The following is a 21,582-nucleotide window of genomic DNA, read 5'->3' as shown; positions in this document are numbered from 1 at the left end:
GGCATAGCTTCTCATGTCTGTAATCCCAGCACTTTGGGAGGCCAAGGGGGGAGGATCATTTGAGGCCAGGAGTTTGAGACCAGCCTGGGCCATCTAGTGAGATCCCATCTCTATGAAAAAGTTAAAAATTCAACAGGCATGGTGCTGGGTTTCTGTAGTCCCAACTATTTGGGAGGCTGAGGCAAGAGGATGGCTCAAGCCCAGAAGTTTGAGGCTTCAGTGAGTTGTGATTGTGCCACTGCACTCCAGCCTGGGTGACAGAGCGAGACCCTGTCTCTAAAAAAATAAAAATAAAAACAATGGGCTGGGCGTGGTGGCTCATGCCTATAATCCCAGCACTTTGAGAGGCCGAGGCAGATGGATCACCTGATGTCAGGAGTTTGAGAGCAGCCTGGCCAACATGGAGAAACCCTGTCTCTACTCAAAATACAAAAAAATTAACTGGGCATGGTGGTGCACACCTGTAATCCCAGCTACACGGGAGGCTGAGGCAGGAGAATCGCTTGAACCCAGGAGGTGGAGGTTGCAGTGAACTGAGATTGTACCACTTCACTCCAGCCTGGGCAACAGAGTGAGACTCCGTCTCAAAAAACAATTTAAAAATTAAAAAATTAAATAAAAACAATGGCTTCCCCACCCTCGTAAAGGCTAGGAACCATCTCCTGTCATCCTCCAACTATTCTCCATTCAGCTCTGGGAAGAGGGGCGTCAGAGGCACCACGGTACCTCCCCTTCATCTCCATCCACCCTCCTGAGACCGCAGACCAGCCCACCCCTACTTCTGAGGCTTTGCCAAAGACCCCAGAAGCCAGGGCCCGGGTGGAGCTCAGTAGGCCTGGAGGATGGAGGCTGAGCGGCAGGGAGGGTCTTCCAGGCTCACAGACAGGGCTCTGCTTGCAGACATTCCTGAAGAGGAGGCTCGCTACTGGGCCAAGAAGCTGGAGCAGCTCAATGCTATGCGGGACCAGGATGAAGTGAGTGTTGGGGTGGGAGGGGCCTGTTTCTTCCTCATTTCTGTCTCTGTCTCCCCATGATTTTACTTACAGATGCTGTTTCTCTCTGAGCTTGTCTTTCCCTGCATCTCTGTTTCTAACTCTTTGTAACCTGACTGCATCCATGACCCATGTGGTCCAGTCTCTAGACAATGATGGGGTCAAGAAACACACAGAGGCCAGGCGCAGCAGCTCACACCTGGAATCCCAGCACTTTGAGAGGCGAAGGTGGGCAGATCACCTGAGGTCAGGAGTTCAAGACCAGCCTGGTCAACACAGTGAAACCCCGTCTCTACTAAAAAAAAAAAAAAAAAAAAAAAAATTAGCCAGGCTTAGTGGCTCACACCTGTAATCCCAGCAATTTGGGAGGCTGTGGCGGGCAGATTATTTGAGGCCAGGAGTTCGAGACCAGCCTGGCCAACATGGTGAAACCCCGTCTCTACTAAAAATACAAAAAATTAGCTAGGCATGGTGGCGGGCGCCTGTCATTCCAGCTCCTTGGGAGGCTGAGGTGGGAGAATCACTTGAATCTGGGAGGCAGAGGTTGCAGTGAGCCGAGATCACGCTGCTGCACTCCAGCCTGGGCAACAGAGCAAGGCTCTGTCTCAAAATAATAATATTGATAATAATAATAAAATAAAAAATTTTATTTTTCATTTGGCGGATACATGTGCAGGTTTGTTACACGAATATATTGCATGATGCTAAGGTCTGGAATTCCATGGCATTACTCAAATTGTAAACACAGTACCTAACTGGTAGTTTTTTCACCCTTGTCCTGCTCCCTCCTTCCTCCTTTCTGGAGTCCCCAATGTCTACTGTTCCCATCTTTTTTTTTTTTTTTTTCTTTTTTGAGACGGAGTCTCGCTGTGTCACCAGGCTGGAGTGCAGTGGCACGATCTTGGCTCACTGCAACCTCCACCTCCCGGGTTCAATTGATTCTCCTGCCTCGGCCTCCCGGGTAGCTGGGACTACAGGCATGCGCCACCATACCTGGCTAATTTTTGTATTTTTAGTAGAGACGGGGTTTCACCGTTTAGCTAGGATGGTCTCGATCTCTTGACCTCGTGATCTGCCCGCCTCGGCCTCCCAAAGTGCTGGGATTACAGGTGTGAGTCACTGCACCTGGCCCCTAGTCTTTTTTCTATCTCTGTTTCTTACTTTTTCTGTCTCTGTCTCTGTCTTTCTCTCTCTCTCTCTCTCTTCTCTCTCTCTCTCTCTCTCTCTCTCGTGTGTGTGTGTGTCTTTCTCTCCTTTTCTCTCTTACTCCCTGTATCCTTCTCATAGAGAGGGAGAGAATTTGGGAGGTAGAGGGAAGTCGGGATGGGACAGATCAGAGGACTATCCTGGTCCCCTGGCCTTTGGCCCCTCTGAGAGAAGCCCTTTCTCCTTCCTCCACCCCTTCAGTATTCGTTCCAAGATGAGCAAGACAAGCCTCTGCCTGTCCCCAGCAACCAGTGCTGTAAGTACCTCTTGATTCTTCCTTGGGCATCAGCTGAAATCCTCATCCCTCCCCTACCCCATGACTGTCCTGTCTAAAGGCTCCTCCAGTCCGGAGATACAAGTCCTGAGAGTGCAGTGTCCACTTATAGTGTATTAGAAATCAGCGTTTTGAGGCTGGGCATGGTGGCTCACCCCTGTAATCCCAGCACTTTGGGAAGCCGAGGTCAGGAGTTCGAGACCAGCCTGGCCAACAGGGCAAAACCCCATCTCTACTATAAATACAAAAAAAATGTACAGGCATGGTGGTGGGTGCCTGTAATCCCAGCTACTCAGAAGGCTGAGGCAGGAGAATTGCTTGAACCCAGGAGGCAGAATCTGCAGTGGGCCAAGATCATGCCACTGTACTCCAGCCTGGGTGACAGAGCGAGACTCTGACTCAAAAAAAGAAGGAAGGAAAGAAAGAGAAAGAGAAAGAGAGAGAGAGAGAGAAAGAAAGAAAGGAAGGAAGGAGAGGAGAGGAAAGAAAGAAAGAAAAAGCAAGAAAGAAAAGAGAAAAGAGAAGAAAAGAAAGGAAGGGAAGGAAGGAAAGGAAAGGAAGGAAAGGAAAGAGAAGAGTTCTGAGACTTGGGCTTGATGAAAGACAAGAAGGAAGAAAGGAAGGAAGGAAGGAGAGTTCTGAGACTTGGGCTTGATTCCCACCTTGCTATGTGGTCATGGGCAGGCCAGTGTCCCTCTTCGATATTTAGGGGCCCTCTCTTTGAAATAGCGCATCTGACAGCCCCCTCACTCTGAGGGCTGTTGGAAGGATCTGGGACATCTAGAGACATGAAAAACACTTCGTAGATGCTTCACTTCCATTCATCAGATCCTGGATGAGGGCGTATAACTCATTCCACAAACTATTCACGGGGCCAGCACAAACCCCGAGCAGCCCACGTCAGATGGTGCAGACAGACACAGGCAGAAGATCCTGCCAGCACATGTACAACGGGCGCACGTACAACAGACGAAGGCTGTTTCACTAACCCATTTTCTTAGATGGAGAAACTGAGGCCCAAGAGGAGATGTGATTTACCCAAGGCCACACACCCGGCAACTGGCAGAGCCAGGATTTGAACCCACGTCTGAGGGACTCCAACTTTGCTTCCCTTTCCACTGCACCTTGTCTGTTAGTGATGATGATGATCACGTTCCTCTTCCTATTTCCATCAAGGCTGCAGTTGTCAAGATTTTTTATCTTCCTGGGCCCTGTGGACACTCAGATGCATCCAGACCAGGTCTTTTCATGGATGGAGGAGCTGTCTCCCTCCTTAAAATGACTTCCCATTGCTCTGTGGTGGAGGAGAAGTAGCAAATATAGCCTTAGGGCAGAGCTCCCACCTGCTGACACCAAAACCCCACTGCACTCTTTAGCCTCCTTCTCCTTTCCCATTTACTTTCTTTTCTTCTTCTCTTTTTTTTCTTCTTGGAGATAGAGTCTCCCTCTGTCACCCAGACTGGACTGCAATAGTACTATCTTGGCTCACTGCAGCCTCTGCCTCCCGGATTTGAGTGATTCTTGTGCCTCAGCCTCTTGAGCAGTGGGGATTACAGGCACATGCCACCACGCCCAGCTAATTTTTGTATTTTTAGTAGAGATGGGGTTTTGCCATGTTGGCCAGGCTGGTCTCAAATTTTTTACCTCATGTGATCTGCCCACCTCAGCTTCCCAAAGTGCTGGGATTACAGGTGTGAGCCACCGTGCCTGGCACCTTTTCCATTTGCTTTTCCATCTTCCTTTTCTCCCCTCTCACAGCTTTCCCTGTATCTGTGTCTCCCTCACCATGTGTCCAGGAGGGTGGTAATGGAGCGGGGCTTGAGGAGGGCTTGGGATACTCCAGTTGGGGTACCCTGTTTCCACACTAACTTGAGGAGTCATATTGAGAAAGTTCCTTGGCTTCCCTGGCCAGGGAGGGGTCATCACTGCCTAGAAGGAATTACAAACCCCTGCTTGGTGAATGGGGTCATTGAGAGGTTGCAATGGGGGCGGGGCCAGGCAGAGTGGAGGCAGGAAGGCAATGGCGGAGAGCCCCTGGGCAGATGGACTACAGCCAGGGGCAGGTTCATTTTGGGAAGTGGAGACCACCACTCAGTATTTACCCACAAGTCCTCCCTTGGAGTATTTTGTCACCCTATTTCCCAGAGAAAGCAGCCAATGGTCCCAGGAGCCAGGATTCTGGTCCAGGACATTTTTCTGAAGTGCCAGGTACTGCATGTGATAGGCAAAGGTGGTTCTCGCCCTGGCCCTGATGCGCAGAGGCTCTGTGACTTTGGGCTGCTCACTCCATCCCTCTGAGCCCCATAGTTTCACCCATAAAATGAGTAGAATGATAAAATCCACCCAACAGGGGTGTTTCAAACCTTAGGGTTTCCAATTTAGTGTGTCTTTCCTTATCCAAGAGCTGGGAGAGGAAAAGGGTGGAGACTGGGAGACTGCTAACCCTAGACATCATAGTCAGAAAACCCTGGGCCCAAATACCCACTTTGTTACTTCCTGACTGAGCCTTTCCTCTCATTGAAAACTGAGCCAGGCACAGTGGCTCATGCCTGTAAATCCCAGCTACTCGGCCTCACTTGAGACCATGTGTTTGAGACCAGCCTGACCAACATAGCAAGATCCATCTCCGCACAAAAAAACAAAAAGAAAAACCACCAAGAACCAAAACATTAGCTGAACATGGTGGTGTGTGCCTGTAATCTCAGTTACTCGGGAGGCTGAGGTGGGAGGATCACTTGAGCTTGGAAATTGGAGGCTGCAGTAAGCCGTGATTGCACCACTCTACTCCAGGCTGGATGACAGAGTGAGACCGTGTTTCAAAAAAAAAAAATTAAAGAAAAGAAAAAAATAAACAAACAGGGATATCCCACCTTCCTCCCAAGGTGGAGAGCAGAGACACAGCAAGTGTCAGCAATGAAGGTGATACTCAGGGAAGGTACTCAGGACAAGAGGGACTCTTGGGGTGGGGGGAGCAGTTGGGGAGAGTGAGGACAGCAGGGGAGCCCCCTTCGTACACCCACCCCTCTGTCTGCTCCCTTTTATTATTTCTGCTCCTTCTCTTTGTAGGCAACTGGAATTATTTTGGCTGGGGTGAGCAGCACAGTAAGTACTCAGCCTGATTGATGTTCTGGGAGTTACATGGGAAGGTGGGCACCTTGGTGATCCCAAGGCCCCTCCCCACTACCACACAGGGAAGCAAGGAGCCTGTGATGAGCACGTGGGGGCCAGAGGGCTCGGCAAGACCCCTTTCAAGCTTTCCTGTACCCTGTTCATTAGTGCCTGTTTTGGGAGGCCTGCCATCTGCTGGGGAGTGGGCACCATCATTGGGGTGGGGTGGGGGGGTTTAGCCTGGAGGAGTGGACATTTAGACCAACAACCTGCTTGTCTCCAGCTGGGCACTGTGACCCCCGCACCCCACTCCGCCGTATAACCTCACCTCCTCTCCTGTAGCCCCTGCCTTTTGGTCTTCCTGTCTTCCTTTTCCACTTGGAAATGCGTCCAGTGTCACTCAGAGGGTAGTGGGTGGGCGGGGTCTCTAACAGAACGGCGGGCCAGGGACCTCAGGGAGATGCACACAGGGACCTCAGCACCCCCCAGGTCCACCCACACTCACACCTCACCTTCCACCTTCATTTGCTCTCCCAGGGAATAAGGCAAGCCACCCCCTCCCTAAATTAAATGTCCATTTTCCTTTTCCTTTTTTTTTTTTTTTTTTTTGAGACGGAGTCTCACTCTATCACCCAGGCTGGAGGGCAGTAGCACGATCTCAGCTCACTGCAAGCTCTGCCTCCAGGGTTCACGCCATTCTCCTGCCTCAGCCTCCCGAGTAGCTGGGACTAAAGGCGTCCGCCAACACGCCCGGCTAATTTTTTGTATTTTTAGTAGAGATGGGGTTTCACCGTGTTAGCCAGGAGGGTCTCGATCTCCTGACCTCGTGATCCACCTGCCTTGGCCTCCCAAAGTGCTGGGATTACAGGCATGAGCCACGGCACCTGGCCCTAATTAAATGTCCATTTTTCTACCTAACAGCGGTTCCCAACCTTTTTGACACGAGGGACCAGTTTCATGGAAGACAATTTTTTTATGGACTGGGGTTGGGGGATGGTTTCTGGATGATTCAAGTTCACTGCATTTGTTGTGCACTTTATTTTTATTATTATTACATTATAGTATGTAATGAAATAATGATACAACTCATCATCATGTAGAAGCAGTGGGAGCCCTGAACTTGTTTTCCTGCAATTAGACAGTCCCATCTTAGGGTGATGGGGGACAGTGACAGATCATCAGGCATTAGATTCTGATAAGGAGCACACAACCTAGATCCCGCACATGCACAGTTCACAGTAGGGTTCACGCTCCCGTGAGAATCTTTTTTTTTTTTTTTTGAAACAGAGTCTTGCTCTGTTGCCTAGGCTGGATGGAGTGCAGTGGTGCAATCTCGCCTCACTGCAACCTCTGCCTCCGGGTTCAAGTGATTCTCGTACCTCAGCCTCCCAAGTAGCTGGGATTACAGGCACGTGCCACCATGCCCAGCTAATTTTTTGTATTTTTAGTAGAGACGGGGTTTCACCATGTTGGCCAGGCTGGTTGTGAACTGCTGACTTCAGGTGATCCACCTGCCTTGGCCTCCCAAAGGGCTGGGATTACAAATTTGAGCCACTGCACCCGGCCTTCTATGAGAATCTAATGCTGCCACTGATCTGACAGGAGGTGGCACTCAGGCTGTAATGTGAGTGATGGGGAGCAACTGTAAATACAGATGAAACTTCACTCGCTCACCCAACCGCTGCCCACCTCCTGCTGTGTGCCCCAGCTCCTAACAGGCCACAGACCAGATCCATGCCCTAAAGAGTTGCTCCCTTTCTCCCATACCCCGCCTCTTCTAGAGAAATCCAGTCCTCTATTCTTTCTTTCCTTCTTTCTTTTTTCTTTTTTTTGAGATGGAGTCTTGCTCTGTCACCCAGACTGGAGTACAGTGGTGCGATCACTGCTCACTGCAACCTCCACCTCCCCGGGTTCAAGCGATTCTCTTGCCTCAGCCTCCCAAGTAGTTGGGATTACAGGTGCACGCCACTATGCCTGGTTAATTTTTGTATTTTTAGTAGAGATGGGGTTTCACCATGTTGGCCAGGCTGGTCTTGAACTCCTGACCTCAAGCAATCCTCCCGCCTTGGCCTCCCAAAGTGCTGGGATTATAGGTGTGAGCTACCATGCCTGGCCAGTCCTCTATTTTGAGGATAAATCTGCCTCCTTCTCTGTCCTTCAACTGGGGAGTCCTTCACTCCTTCCTCATATCCTGGTGGACAAACCTAACTCCAGGACCAGTGAAACTGTTGACAAACACTTTGGTCCACCACAATTTATCAAAAACAAGTTGGTTAAAAATCAACTTAGGCCAGCCACACTGGCTCACACCTGTAATTCCAACACTTTGGGAGGCTGAGGCGGGATGGACGCTTGAGCTCCAAAGTCTGAAATCAGCCTGGGCAACAGAGCAAGACTCCATCTCTACAAAAAAAAAAAAAAAAAAGGGCCGGGTGTGGTGGCACACCCCTGTAGTCCCAGCTATTTGGGAGGCTGAGGTGGGAGGGTTGTTTGAGCCCAGGAGGTTGGGACTGCAGTGAGCCATGATTGTGCTACTAGACTTCAGCCTAGGCAACAGTGTGAGACCCTGTCTCTAAAAAATAAATAGATTAAAATAAATAAATAAAATCAATTTTGCCAAAATGAATGCTTGGCAGACAGGGCAAGCTCGATAACAACCAACTTGCCACAAACGAACGGTACGGTCAAAAGCAAAGATAGACCAGGCGTGGCAGCTCACACCATAATCCCAGCACTTTGGGAGGCCGAGGTAGGCAGATCACTTGAGGTCAGGAGTTCGAGACCAGCCTGGCCAACGTGACGAAACCCCATCTCTACTAAAAATACAAAAATTAGCCAGACATGGTGGTGCATGCCTTTAATCCCAGCTACTCGGGAGGCTGAGGCAGGAGAATCATTTGAACCTGGGAGGTGGAGGCTGCAGTGAGCCGAGATAGTACCATTGCACTCCAGCCTGGGTGACAGAGCGAGACTCTGTCTCAAAAAAAAAAAGCCCCAAAACCAAAAAACAAACAAAACAAAACACCAATGCAGCTAAAGCTGATAGATAATTGGGTCAGAAAGGAAAGACAATTGAACCGAAAACAGACCGTTGGGTTAAAACAAAAGTGGTTGAAAATAGCCAGAAGCAGGCAATTTAGTCAAGAGCTACTTAGTAGAAAGCAGAGCCTGGGCAAAAGCAAAAAGAATCCAACTCAAAGTAATTTACCCTTCATAAGCAGATAATTTGTCAGGAAAAAAAAAAAAAAACTGGGTAAACATGTGCACAGCCTCATGCAATTTGGCTGGAAACGTCTCAGCCCGGTCAAGGACAATTGGGTAGAAAGAATGCTGGCCGGCCGAGGTGGCTCACGGCTAATCCCAGCACTTTGGGAAGCTGAGGCAGGAGGATCGCTTGAGCCCAGGAGTTCAAGATCAGCCTGGGCAATATAGGGAGATCCCATCTCTACAAAATAATAAATAAATAAAATTAGCTGGGTGTGGTGGTGTGTGCCTGTGGTCCCAGCTACTGTGGAGGCTGAGATGCGAGGATCTCTTGAGCCCAGGAGGTCGAGGTTTCAGTGAGTTTTGATCGCGCCACTGCACTGCAGCCCAAGTGAGAGAGACCCTGTCTAAATGAATGGATGAATACAGCAAAAGTCTGAAGGTTTCACTCATTGCTCTGAGATTTTGGGGTCTGGGGGTTTTTTCATTTTTTTACATCCTCTTCCCCTTACCCGTACTTCTCATGTTTTCTTCATGGACTACTTTTTCTTTTTTTCTGGATACAGGGTCTCATTCTGACACCCAGACTGCAGTGCAGAGGCGTAATCATAGCTCACTGCTACCTCGACCTCCTGGGCTCCAGCAATGCTCCTGCCATACCCTCCCGAATAGCTGGGACTACAGGCGCCCACCACCACGCCCAGCTAATTTTTAAATTTTTTTAAAGAGATGGGGCCTTACTATGTTGCCCAGGCTGATCTTGAACTCCTGGGCTCAAGTGATCCTCCTGCCTTGGCCTCCCAAAGTGCTGGGATTACAGGCATGAGCCACTTTGCCTGGCCCATGGACTAGGTTTTACTTTACTTTTATTTTATTTTATTTTTTGGAGACAGGGTCTTGTGTCACCCAGCCCCTGGAGTGCAGAGGTGTGATCTTGGCTCACAGCAATCTCCACCTCCTGGGTTCAAGAGATTCTCCTGCCTCAGCCTCCCAAGGAGCTGGGATTACAGGCACATGCCACCACACCTGGCTAATTTTTGTATTTTTAGTAGAGACAGGGTCTTGGTATGTTGCCCAGGCTGGTCTTGAACTCCTGGCCTCAAGTAATCTGCCCGCCTCCGCCTCCCAAAGTGCTGGGATTACAGGTGTGAGCCACTGTGCCCGGCCTTTGCTTTACTTTTAAAATAAAGATAACTTTATCATTCTTTTTAGTTAAAAAATTAAAAAGATTGCATTATTGAAATCTTTTTTTTCAGAAGGTACAGAAAAGAATAAAGAAGAAAATGTACAATCCCCAATTATGCCACCACCCAGACATGTTGCTTTTAGAATTGGAATTTTTTTTTTTTTTAGGATTTAGAAAACAAACTGTTCTTTTTTCTAAGGAAACCAAACTAAACCAAAATATCTTTTAGTTCTTATTAAACATGAAGTTTGGCAACTCTACCACATTCCATTTTAGCAATAGATTCCAAGTGTGTGGTGGCTTTGCCAAGCTAAGAATCTAATCCTTTTTGAAAAAGACAGAACCATGTCTCAGCATCTTCTTGGTTCTTGCATATTTGTTAAGTTCAGGTCTGGGGTCGTCACCCTCAGATATCAGGAAATCTCTAAGGGTTAAAGAGCATTCCGTCCACTTTGAACTCCTGATCTTCTTCCAACTTCCCCCTGACTGTCTGTGTGACTCCTGTTATGGGAAACTAACTGCTCAGTGGAAAAAAATCCCATCTCATTTTCAGAGATCCTGACCTTCAGCAAAGTTGTTCTTCACATTTGAGCTGAAGGATGCCCTCTACTCTGTCCCTGTTTTCTTCACATTGTAGGTCCTACCCTAGCCCCTAGACTTTAGGTCCAATTTGACCCACATAAAGCAAACCAGGGTTTTCACCTCCCTTGTTCTGAAGCCTATATCTCTATTAACATGATCCACAATTCTTTATCCATACTAGTAAAAAATTCTCTTCTTCGGTAGCAGCACCGTAAGTCTGGGAAGTTGTATTGGCTCCCATCATGTGCACTCTCTCTTCCTCACCCTCTTCCCATACCTCCTCTCCCAGACGATGACCCCGACAGTGCAGTGGATGATCGTGACAGTGACTACCGCAGTGAAACGAGCAACAGCATCCCGCCGCCCTATTATACTACGTCACAACCCAACGCCTCAGTCCACCAGTATTCTGTTCGCCCACCACCCCTGGGCTCCCGGGAGTCCTACAGTGACTCCATGCACAGTTACGAGGAGTTCTCTGAGCCACAAGCCCTCAGGTAGGTGCTGCGGAGTGCAGCATGCATGTGGGTCCTGCTGTGTCTCCTGGAGTGGAGAGAGGGGTAGGGGGCTGGACAGAGCTGGAGGTGGAGTTCCAGAAGGGCAGAATTCACCCATCCAGGAGGGCAGAATTCACATTTTCTTGTGGGAATTAGCCATTTTTTTCTTTTTTTTTCTTTTCTTTTTTTTTTAGACGGAGTCTTGCTCTGTCACCCAGGCTGGAGTGCAGTGGCACCATTTCGGCTCACTGCAACCTCCACCACCCAGACTCAAGCGATTCTCCTGCCTCAGCCTCCCCAGTAGCTGGGACTACAGGCACAGGCCGCCACACCAAGCTAATTTATTTTTATTTTTTGTGGAGATGGGGGTCTTGCTCCATTGCCTGGGCTAGTCTTGAACCCCTTTTTATTCCTATAGCATCCTCGAGGCTGGCCAGGGAAGAGGGTCTCAGGCGCTAAGATTGGAGGAGGTATCTAATCGGGAAATGATAAGGTTCGTTGAATGACTAAGTGAATGGTTAGAAGAGGGCTGAGTGGTGGCCCCTATGTCCCCCTGCCTGTATTTAGACAGAGACAGATATTGCTGTTGACGTTGAGCACGATCCTGGGTTCACATAAGCAGCATATAACAGAGGGCCTGACCTGGCCAGACAGTGGGGGGCATTTGCACAAGTAAGTGATGTTTCAGTGGGTATCAGAGGGTGGGTAGGAGTTTGCTAGATAAAGCAGACAAGGAAGAGACCACGGCAAGTGCACAGGTTTATGGTGTTGGAGAGACAACGAGGTGGCCAGCGTGGCCGGAATGGAGGAGGCGGGGAGAAGTGGAGGGAGGTATGCAGGGGGAGTATGGAGCGTATGGGCCACACAGGGCTAGCACAGATTTTATTCCAAGGCACTAGGGAGCCATGGTAGGATTTAGAGCAGGGGAGGGAGGTGATTGGATTTACAATTCCCTGTGGCTTCCAAGGGAAGCAGGAACTGTGGAGACAGCATCTGGTAGAGACAGCAGAGGCTGGCCTGGGTTGGGGCCCAGGGTACGGGGAAGTGGATGCATTTCCCATACTTTTTCCAGGTGGAGGCCAGGAGACCTGCTGCGGGGCTGTGGTGATGGCGCTGACCCTGAGTTCCCAGCACAGTCAATTGCCTGTCCCCCACAGACTGCAAATGCCACAAAAGTGGGAATTTTTTTTTTTTTTTTTTTTTGAGACGGAATTTCGCTCTTGTTGCCCAGGCTGGAGTGCAATGGCATGATCCCAGCTCACTGCAACCTCCACCTCCCGGGTTCAAGTGATTCTTCTACCTCAGCCTCCCGAGTAGCTGGGATTACAGGCATACGCCACCATGCACAGCTAATTTTTGTATTTTTGGTAGAGACAGGGTTTCACCATGTTGGCCAGGCTGGTCTTGAACTCCTGACCTCAGGTGATCTGCCCACCTCAGCCTCCCAAAGTGCTGGGATTACAGGCGTGAGCCACCGCACCTGGCCAAAAGCGGGGATTTTTGTCTTTTCTGATCATGGCTGTGTTTTCCAGCCCCTAGAGCAGGACCTGGCACATAGTAGGTGCTCAGTCGGTGATGAGTCAATGCCTGTGTGACTGGGGCTCAGGTGGGCAGTGACTCGGTACCCCAGTCCCTGAACCCTGTTCCATCCCCACAGCCCCACGGGTAGCAGCCGCTATGCCTCTTCCGGGGAGCTGAGCCAGGGAAGCTCTCAGCTGAGCGAGGACTTCGACCCTGACGAGCACAGCCTGCAGGGCTCCGACATGGAGGATGAGCGGGACCGGGATTCCTACCACTCCTGCCACAGCTCGGTCAGCTACCACAAAGACTCGCCTCGCTGGGACCAGGACGAGGAAGAGCTGGAGGAGGACCTGGAGGACTTCCTGGAGGAGGAGGAGCTGCCTGAAGATGAGGAGGAGCTGGAGGAGGAGGAGGAGGAGGTGCCTGACGATTTGGGCAGCTATGCCCAGCGTGAAGACGTAGCTGTGGCTGAGCCCAAAGACTTCAAACGCATCAGCCTCCCGCCAGCTGCCCCAGGGAAGGAGGACAAGGCCCCAGTGGCACCCACTGAGGCCCCCGACATGGCCAAGGTGGCCCCCAAGCCAGCCACACCCGACGAGGTGCCTGCAGCTGAGCAGATCCCTGAGGCTGAGCCACCCAAGGACGAGGAGAGGTAACAGGACGGGGCCAAGGGGCCAGAGGGGCTGCCACAAGGTCACAGGGTCAGCAGGGCTATGATGGGGTCAGCGTGGACCTGGGAAGTTGCTGGGGCTGAAGTTGTCACAGGCTCTTGGGTTTCTTAAAGGGATCAGAGGTGACAGGGCAGAGTAGGGAGGTCAAAGAGGGTTCAAGGGGCCGTGAAGGAGACTTAGAGTTTGTGATCTTAGTGGTTGCTGGGGTCGGAGAGGTCAAGATCCTGGGCAAATAGGGGGCCAGAGGGGCTGGGCTGGTAAAAAGGAAGCCTAGGAACAGTGAAGTGTCACAGAAGCATTGGGTGTGTGGGAAGGGGTGAGGGGCACTGAGGTGGGCCAGGGGACTCACGTGGGTCCTAATGTCTCTGAGGGGTCAGAGATACCATGGGGAGCTATGCATCACTTGCACAGCTGGAGGGTCAAGGGAAGTTCAGGGGTCACGGAGAGCCAGCCCAGAGCCTCATAGCGTTCCCTGCCTCAGTTTCAGGCCGAGAGAGGATGAGGAAGGCCAGGAGGGGCAGGACTCCATGTCCAGGGCCAAGGCCAACTGGCTGCGTGCCTTCAACAAGGTGCGGATGCAGCTGCAGGAGGTGAGTGACACGCCCAGCCATGCCCCTGCCACACTTAGCCAGGCCACGCCCAATGGCACGCCCACAATGTTTTGGCCACACCCACACCTATATTGGCCACGCCCAACACCCCACCCATACCCAAGCCTAGCCTGGGCATGCCCAGTGCAGTGCCCACACTGTGCCCATGCCCCAGCCACTCGAGCCCTTCCCTGGCCCCACCCTCATTCAGCCTGGCCTCACCCAATGTCACCGATGCCCCACCCACTCTGACCCTTCCTTAGCCACATACACACACAGCCCAGGGTATCCCCATGGCCCGTCCACACCAGCCTGGCTATGCTAACTCCCAAACCATGCACCAAGTCTGGCCCCACACATCCCCAGCCCAGCCTCCTTCCCAATGTCAGCCTGGGGTTTCTAGGTCAAGAGGGAGGAGAGAAAACTAGGGCTGAAATTGGGCTGAAGTCATGGTTAGGGATCAAGGTCAGGGTTAGTTCAGCCATCAAAGATCAGAGGTCAGGGTTAGAATTGGTGTTAGGCAAAGGGGTCAGTGCTTAGGGCCAAATTGGAGGTCATGGTCAGGGTTAGGGAAAGGTCTGGGGCCGGCTCAGTAGGGGAGTAGGAATCAAGGGAAGCAATCAGCATCAGGGGCAAGCTGACTGTTTAGATGGGCAGCAGGGTTGAGGCCATTCATTTATTCCTTCATTCAGCTCACCCTGGGCTGGGGACAGCTGTGTTGCTCTTCAGGGTTACCCTCCAAACTGCAGTGGGATTGGCAGGAGGAGATTCTAAACAGACTCCCAAAGGTTTAGACCATCAAATATCAGAGCCACAAAATTACCAAACGAAATTTCTTAACAGTTTTAAAATAGAAATCTATTTTTTGACTCAGCAGTACATACATATGGTTCTAAATGAGACAGGTGGAAGAGGACACAGTGAAAAGGCTGTTGGATAACTTCCACTAGGTCAAGAAATTAAATTGAAAAAATAGCAGCTACTATTGGAACTATGTGATATACAAGAAAAACAAACTATGGAACTAGTAATATGACAAGAAAAAGACACATGGAAGGCTCTCTGGGTTTCATAGGAAAAGCATAAAACTAATCCAAGGCAATCAGGAAAACTCCGTGGAGGAGATGACACTTAAGGAGAAGTGATGGCCGGGCGTGGTTGCTCAAGCCTGTAATCCCAGCACTTTGGGAGGCCGAGGTGGGTGGATCACGAGGTCAGGAGATCGAGACCATCCTGGCTAACACGGTGAAACCCCGTCTCTAGTGAAAGTACAAAAAAATTAGCTGGGTGTGGTGGCAGGCGCCTGTAGTCCCAGCTACTCGGGAGGCTGAGGCAGGAGAATGGCGTGAACCCGGGAAGCGGAGCTGGCAGTGAGCCGAGATTGCGCCACTGCACACCAGCCTGGGTGACCGAGTGAGACTCCGTTTCAAAAAAGAAAAAAAAAAAAAAAGGAGAAGTGATATCCAAAATATTTCAACAATATTTCAGGAGCTCATGCCTGTAATCCCAGCAATTTGGGAGGTCGAGGCAGGAGGATCACTTGCACTCAGGAGTTTGAGACCAGCCTGGGCAACATAGTGAGACCTCATCTCTAAAAGAAAAAAATAAAAAATATTTCAGAGCCGGATGCAGTGGCTCACGCCTGTAATCCCAGCACTTTGGGAGGCAGAGGTGGGTGGATCACCTGAGGTCAGGAGTTCGAGACCAGCTTGGCCAACATAGTGAAACCCCACCTCTACTAAAAATACAAAAAATTAATTGGGTGTGGTGGTGGGCACCTGTAATCCCAGCTACTAGGAAGGCTGAGGCAGGAGAATCGCTTGAACCCAGGAGGTGGAGGTTGCAGTGAGCTGAGATTGCGCCACTGCACTCCAGCCTGGGCAACAAAAGGGAAACTCCGTCTCAAACAAACAAACAAACAAAATATATATATATATTTATTTCAGGAGCTGAGTGTGGTGGCTTGTGTGTGTGGTCCCAGCTACTCAGGAGGCTGAAGCAGGAAGATCACATGAGGCCAGGAGTTCAAGACCAGTCTGGGCAATATAGCAAGACCCTGTCTTTAAAAAAACCAAACACCCCCTCAATATTTCAGAACAGAAGAGTGCTGCCTGTGTTCCTCATAGGACCCCCACCCCATGTTAACCCTTTAGTTACAAGATGGAGGGAAGGTAGGGGCTGTGGACCCCGCGTCTATGCTGAGACCTGAATGATAAATAGAGGCTGGTTAGCTGCAGAAGGTGGGAAGAGGTACAAGCTGAAGTCACAACTCCTGGAAAGAGCCCGAGGCAAGAGAGCAGATGAACAAGTGAGACTATAGGGGGTTTAGGGAATAATCAATGAAGAGACTGAGGTCCATTGAGGTGGTTGAAAGAGAAGAGCTTCTTTCTCCCCCAGCCCATCTTACAGATGGACAAACTAAGGCCCAGAGACAGCCACGGAGCTTCCTAAAATCACTCAGCCAGGACTAGGACCCAGGCCATCTGACTCCCAGCCCAGAGGGGAGTCAGAAGTGGGTGTGGAGCCTGCTCTGGGGAGGGGAGGGACAGCCACACTGACCATATCTGTCTGTCTGTCCTGCAGGCCCGGGGAGAAGGAGAGATGTCTAAATCCCTATGGTTCAAAGGCGGGTAAGTAATGAAACTGTGAGCGGTGGGAGGAAGATTTGAACCCCAAGCCCAAGGCTGGTTTGCGCCTGAGCCTCAGCCCAGAGAGGAGGAGGAGGGGTTCCATTTAGACAGGGGACAGATTGAGCTTGGGCAAAATACGTCACTTTCATAAGGCACACAACCATACGCAGACACAAAAGACAGTCATCTTTGACAATAGGGCGGGGTGCGGTGGCTCATGCCTGTAATCCTAGCACTTTGGGAGGCCGAGGCGGGAGGATCATTTGAGGTGAGGAGTTCGAAACCAGCCTGGCCAACATGGTGAAACCCTGTCTCTACTAAAAATACAAAAATTAGCTGGGCATGGTGGCAGGCGCCTGTAATCCCAGCTACTTGGGATGCTGAGGCAAGATAATTACTTGAACCCGAGAGGCAGAGGTTGTAGTGAGCTGAGATTGCACCACTGCACTCCAGCCTGGGAGACAGAGCGGGACACTGTCTCAAAAATAAACAAACAAATAAAGAAATAAATGTAAGATAAAGCAGACACTATTAGGAACTAGACATTATTGGGAAATGTACACTATATATTTGCAATCCTGGAGCAAAATTTTTGTGTTGATTCTATTTTTAAATCTCTTTGATTATTGCTACAGTTGTGGGCTGTTTAATTAAAGATAGTTGTTTAGACTTCAGTGGAGCATGTGGTCATGTCTAACCTCTTATGTTATGGATTTTCAGGTTAGAGGATGCACAAGATATTTTAAAAATATGCTCAGGTTTTAAAATAGCAGCACGATAGTGACCTTCCTTGTACGTCCTTGGCAAACAGGCAGGGAGACAGCAGCTGGGACTCCTAAATAAATGAGCAGGTGCCCTAGCTAGAGAGCCTTGGATGCGGGGCCTGAAATGGGGATTCCTGTGCACGTGACTTATGAAGGATGTGCTCTCGGGAGAAACCTGTCAGACAAGCGGAGGCTGCCGAGAAAAGATGTGGTTTAGGAGTCTCTAAGCCTCAGTTGGCTCCTGCAGAAAGCTTTGTAGGTTGAATAGCCCTGCAGGGCTTGTCTGGAGTCATTGGCTGCAGGCACCTATCTCACTGGCCAGTGAAAACCTTTTCGGGGCCAGGCGTGGTGGCTCACGCCTATAATCCCAACACTTTGGGAGGCTGAAGCAGGTGGATCGCCTGACGTCAGGAGTTCAAGACCAGCCTGGCCAACATGGCAAAATCCCGTCTCCACTAAAAAATACAAAAATTAGCCAGGTTTGGTGGTGCATGCTTGTAATCCCAGCTATTTGGGAGGCTGAGGCAGGAGAATCATTTGAGGCTAGGAGTTCAAGACCAGCCTGGACAACATAGAGAGATCCCCATCTCTACAAAAAAATTTTTTTAAATTAGCTATGTGTGGGCCGGGTGCAGTGGCTCATGCCTGTAATCCCAGCACTTTGGGAGGCCGAGGCGGTTGATCACCTGAGGTCAGGAGTTTGAGACCAGCCTGGTCAACATGGTGAAACCCCATATCTACGAAAAATACAGAAAATTAGCCAGGTGTCGTGGTGTGCACCTGTAATCCCAGCTACTTGGGAGGCTGAGATAGGAGAATTGCTTGAACCCAGGAGGCAGAGGTTTCAGTGAGCCAAGATCATACCATTGCATTCCAGCCTGGGCGACAGAGTGAGACTCCATCTCAAAAAAAAAAAAAAAAAAAAAAAAATTAGCTGGGTGTGGCAGTGTACACCTATGGTCCCAGCTACTCAGGAGGCTGAGGTGGGAGGATTGCTGTAGCCCAGGAGGTGGAGGCTACAGTGAGTTGTGATTGTGCCACTGCACTCCAGCCTGGGTGACAGAGTGAGATCTTGTTTCGAAAGATGGCTGGGCATGGTGGCTCAGGCCTGTAATCTCAGCACTTTGGGAGGCCAAGGTGGGCGGATCGCCTGAGGTCAGGAGTTCGAGACCAGCCTGGCCAACATGGTGAAAGCTTGTTTCTACTAAAAATACAAAAATTAGCCAGGCATTGTGGTGGGCACCTGTAATCCCAGCTACCTGGGGAGCTGAGGCAGGAGAATTGCTTAAACCTGGGAGGCAGAGGTTGCAATGAGCCAAGAAAGGTTTCATCTATATTTTATTTTATTTTTGATACAGAGTCTTGCTCTGTCACCCAGGCTGGATTGCAGTGGCGTGATCTCGACTCACTGCAACCTCTGCCTCCTGGTTCAAGCAATTATCCTGCTTCAACCTCCTGAGTAGCTGGGACTACAGGCATGCACCACCATGCCTGGCTAATTTTTGTATTTTTAGTAGAGACGGGGTTTCACCATGTTGGTCAGGCTGGTCTCGAACTCCTAACCTCAGGTGATCCGCCCGCCTCGGCCTCCCAAAGTGTTGGGATTATTACAGGCGTAAGCCACCACTCCTGGCCTCATTTATATTTTAGTATATTATTTAGATTTGCCTTAATTCACGTTTTCATTCAAGGTGGGCAATTACATCATCTCCCCATTTTTCAGATGAGGAGGTTGAGGCCTGGTGTCTCCATTTCTTAGGACTGCTATCACAAAGTACCACAGACGGGTGGCTTAAAACCACAGCAATGTATTCTCTCACAGTTCTGGAGGCCAGAAGTCTGAAATCAAGGCATTGGTAGAGCCACGCTCCCTCTGAAATCTGTAGAAGAGAATTCCTCCCCTGCCTCTTCTAGCTTCTAGTTTGCTTGAATTCCTTGGCCCCGGAGTATTGGTTTGTAGATACGTCGCTCTCTGCCTCTGCTGTCACAGAGCCACCTTCTCCCCATGTATCTCTTCTTCTAAGGACACCAGTCAGATTAGATTAAGTGTCTACCCTACTCCAGTATGACCTTAACTAATTACATCTGTGACAACCCCGTTTCCAAATAAGGTCACCTTCTGAGGTAGTGGGGGTTAGGGCATCAGCGTATCTTTTTTTTTGAGGGACCCAATTCAACCCCTTAACACCTGGGGGAGGTTGAATGTTCTCCCCAGGGCTCTATGTGAGGAATAGGGACATCTGGGCCCTCAGTGTCCCTCTGTGTCTTTCAGCCCAGGGGGCGGTCTCATCATCATCGACAGCATGCCAGACATCCGCAAGAGGAAACCTATCCCACTCGTGAGCGACTTGGTAAGCACCCTCGCCCTTTACTCCCTGAGCAGAGCAGGCCTGCTATAAGCAGTGCACAACCTGTGGAACTGCCCATGGTCAACCCGGGGTTGGGGGCCAGCTAGGCATTCTCTGAGACTAAGGTGGTCTGATTTCTACCCCCATGTGCTGCGTGGACACTTCAGGCCATGGTGAGTGATGGCGACATGGGCCTCCTGGGATCTTCTCCCCAAACTCCCCCACTGGGATCTTCTAACAGGCCCCCAATTCATGGATTATGGGGGAACCTTGCCATGTCCCACTGTGTTGGATGCTGTGAGTCAGGGGTGCGGGGCTGCTCACTTTCCAGGGTCCCTTCTAACTCAAAGCCTCTGTCACCTCCTAATTCTTTGTTGGGTCTGGCCCGGATGCTGTCGGTGACCTGTTTCCAACTTGCGGTTGTGGCTCCAAAATGTGGCTGCTGGCCCCATCCGTGGCTGTGAACTCTCCTGGTGGTGATCTCATGGATGTCAACCCCCCGACTCCCTCTTCTGTGACCTCCCCAGTCCCTGGTCCAGTCCAGGAAAGCGGGCATCACCTCGGCCTTGGCCTCCAGCACGTTGAACAACGAGGAGCTGGTGCGTGGGGCACCTCTTTTTCCCCGGGTCAGGGATGGACTGGGCTAGGAGCTTCTGGAATTGTCCAAGCCTCTGTGGGTCCCCGGGAAGAGGAAGGGTGTGTGTGTGACACAGACTGGCAGAAGGCAGCGTGGATTCCGACAGCGTGGAGGCAGGGGAGGGCCTGGGACTTTACCGCGCTCAGTGATGGGGCGGAATGGGGCAGGACAGGGACAGCGCCAGGTTAGACGCCCCCAACCGCACCCCATCCCTCCCTGCAGAAAAACCACGTTTACAAGAAGACCTTGCAAGCCTTAATCTACCCCATCTCGTGCACGACGCCGCACAACTTCGAAGTGTGGACGGCCACCACGCCCACCTACTGCTACGAGTGCGAGGGGCTGCTGTGGGGCATCGCGAGGCAGGGCATGCGCTGCACCGAGTGCGGTGTCAAGTGCCACGAGAAGTGCCAGGACCTGCTCAACGCCGACTGCCTGCAGCGTGAGCGCAGGGCCTGAGCGCAGGGCCACGGGTTGGCGTGGGGAGCCCCGGGGCCTGCATGGCGGGGAAAGGCTGAAGGGCAAGGCGATGGGTGGGGCACCATGGGGCGGGGCAAGGGGCGGGGCGTCGCGAGGCAGGGGAGGGACTCGCTGAAAGGGAGGGGTGGGGTTAAAGGCGCAGGACTCCCTGGTGGAAGGGCTAGGGGGTCGAGGGGTGGGGAAAGAAGCTGTGAGGGTGTCAGAGAGGGGTGGGGCAGGGCTCAGGGACTAGCTAGGTTGTGCAAAGGACGGGCTTAGTGAGAAGAGGCAGCTCCCCTGGATAAAATGGGTTAGCTAGGGGTAGCTCTGAGAGGAAGAGGGCCTCAGAGAGGGAAGGGGTTCAGACTGCGAGAGGACTGTGGAGGGGGGGATTGGAAGGGGGAGGGGACTCAGAGGAGGTGGGACCAAGAGAAAGGGAGGGGTCTGAGAGAAGGAAGGGGCTCAGGAATGTGGAGGGGACTCGCAGGGGTGGAGATCAGAGACGGGGAGGGGATTCAGAGGAGTGGTGCTCAGAGAGGCAGCGGGACTCAGAGGGGTGGGACTCAGAGAGGGCGGAGATTCAGAGGGGTGGGACGCAGAGGGGGGCGGGGACTCAGAGGGGTGGGGCTTAGGGAAGAGGCCTTAGAGGGGTGGGGCTCCAAAAACCTGTGGGGACTCCAAGGGGTGCGGGGCAGAGAAGGGCAGGACGCAGGGACATGGCGACTCAGAGGAGCATGGCGACTCAGAGGAGCATGGCTCCGAGAGGAGGTGGAAGGGTGAAGGGTCTGGGTGGGGGGTACAGAAAGCAGGTAGGAAACCGGCTTCAGGGGGTGACACCTGAGTCCCCCCGGTTGATGAGTGGAGGCGGGGCTCTCGCCTTGGTGAGGGGCCACTATGCAGGGCGCGCAGGGGT

At 51.3% G+C, this 21,582-nt stretch overlaps 1 protein-coding gene across 8 annotated transcripts in view; it reads left to right on the top strand.

The window, feature by feature from the left end:
• Positions 1-21,582, top strand: part of UNC13A (unc-13 homolog A) — an 86,863-nt gene that overhangs the window by 19,238 nt on the left and 46,043 nt on the right. For 7 of the 8 annotated variants that reach the window (XM_054673133.1, XM_054673132.1, XM_024351414.2 and 4 more), the window contains 10 exons: positions 901-974; positions 2,400-2,454; positions 5,539-5,574; positions 10,842-11,049; positions 12,707-13,222; positions 13,723-13,831; positions 16,415-16,461; positions 19,498-19,576; positions 20,101-20,172; positions 20,433-20,652. In XM_054673133.1, coding sequence (XP_054529108.1) covers positions 901-974; positions 2,400-2,454; positions 5,539-5,574; positions 10,842-11,049; positions 12,707-13,222; positions 13,723-13,831; positions 16,415-16,461; positions 19,498-19,576; positions 20,101-20,172; positions 20,433-20,652 — 1,416 coding nt within the window. Of the gene's footprint in view, positions 1-900; positions 975-2,399; positions 2,455-5,538; positions 5,575-10,841; positions 11,050-12,706; positions 13,223-13,722; positions 13,832-16,414; positions 16,462-19,497; positions 19,577-19,740; positions 19,747-20,100; positions 20,173-20,432; positions 20,653-21,582 lie in introns of all 8 variants that reach the window. The other variant, XM_054673135.1, reaches the window with a different exon arrangement.

This window comes from Pan troglodytes, chromosome 20 (genome assembly GCF_028858775.2).
Source record: "Pan troglodytes isolate AG18354 chromosome 20, NHGRI_mPanTro3-v2.0_pri, whole genome shotgun sequence".
NCBI lineage: Eukaryota > Metazoa > Chordata > Mammalia > Primates > Hominidae > Pan > Pan troglodytes.
This window is presented reverse-complemented; position numbering and strand designations above follow the sequence as displayed.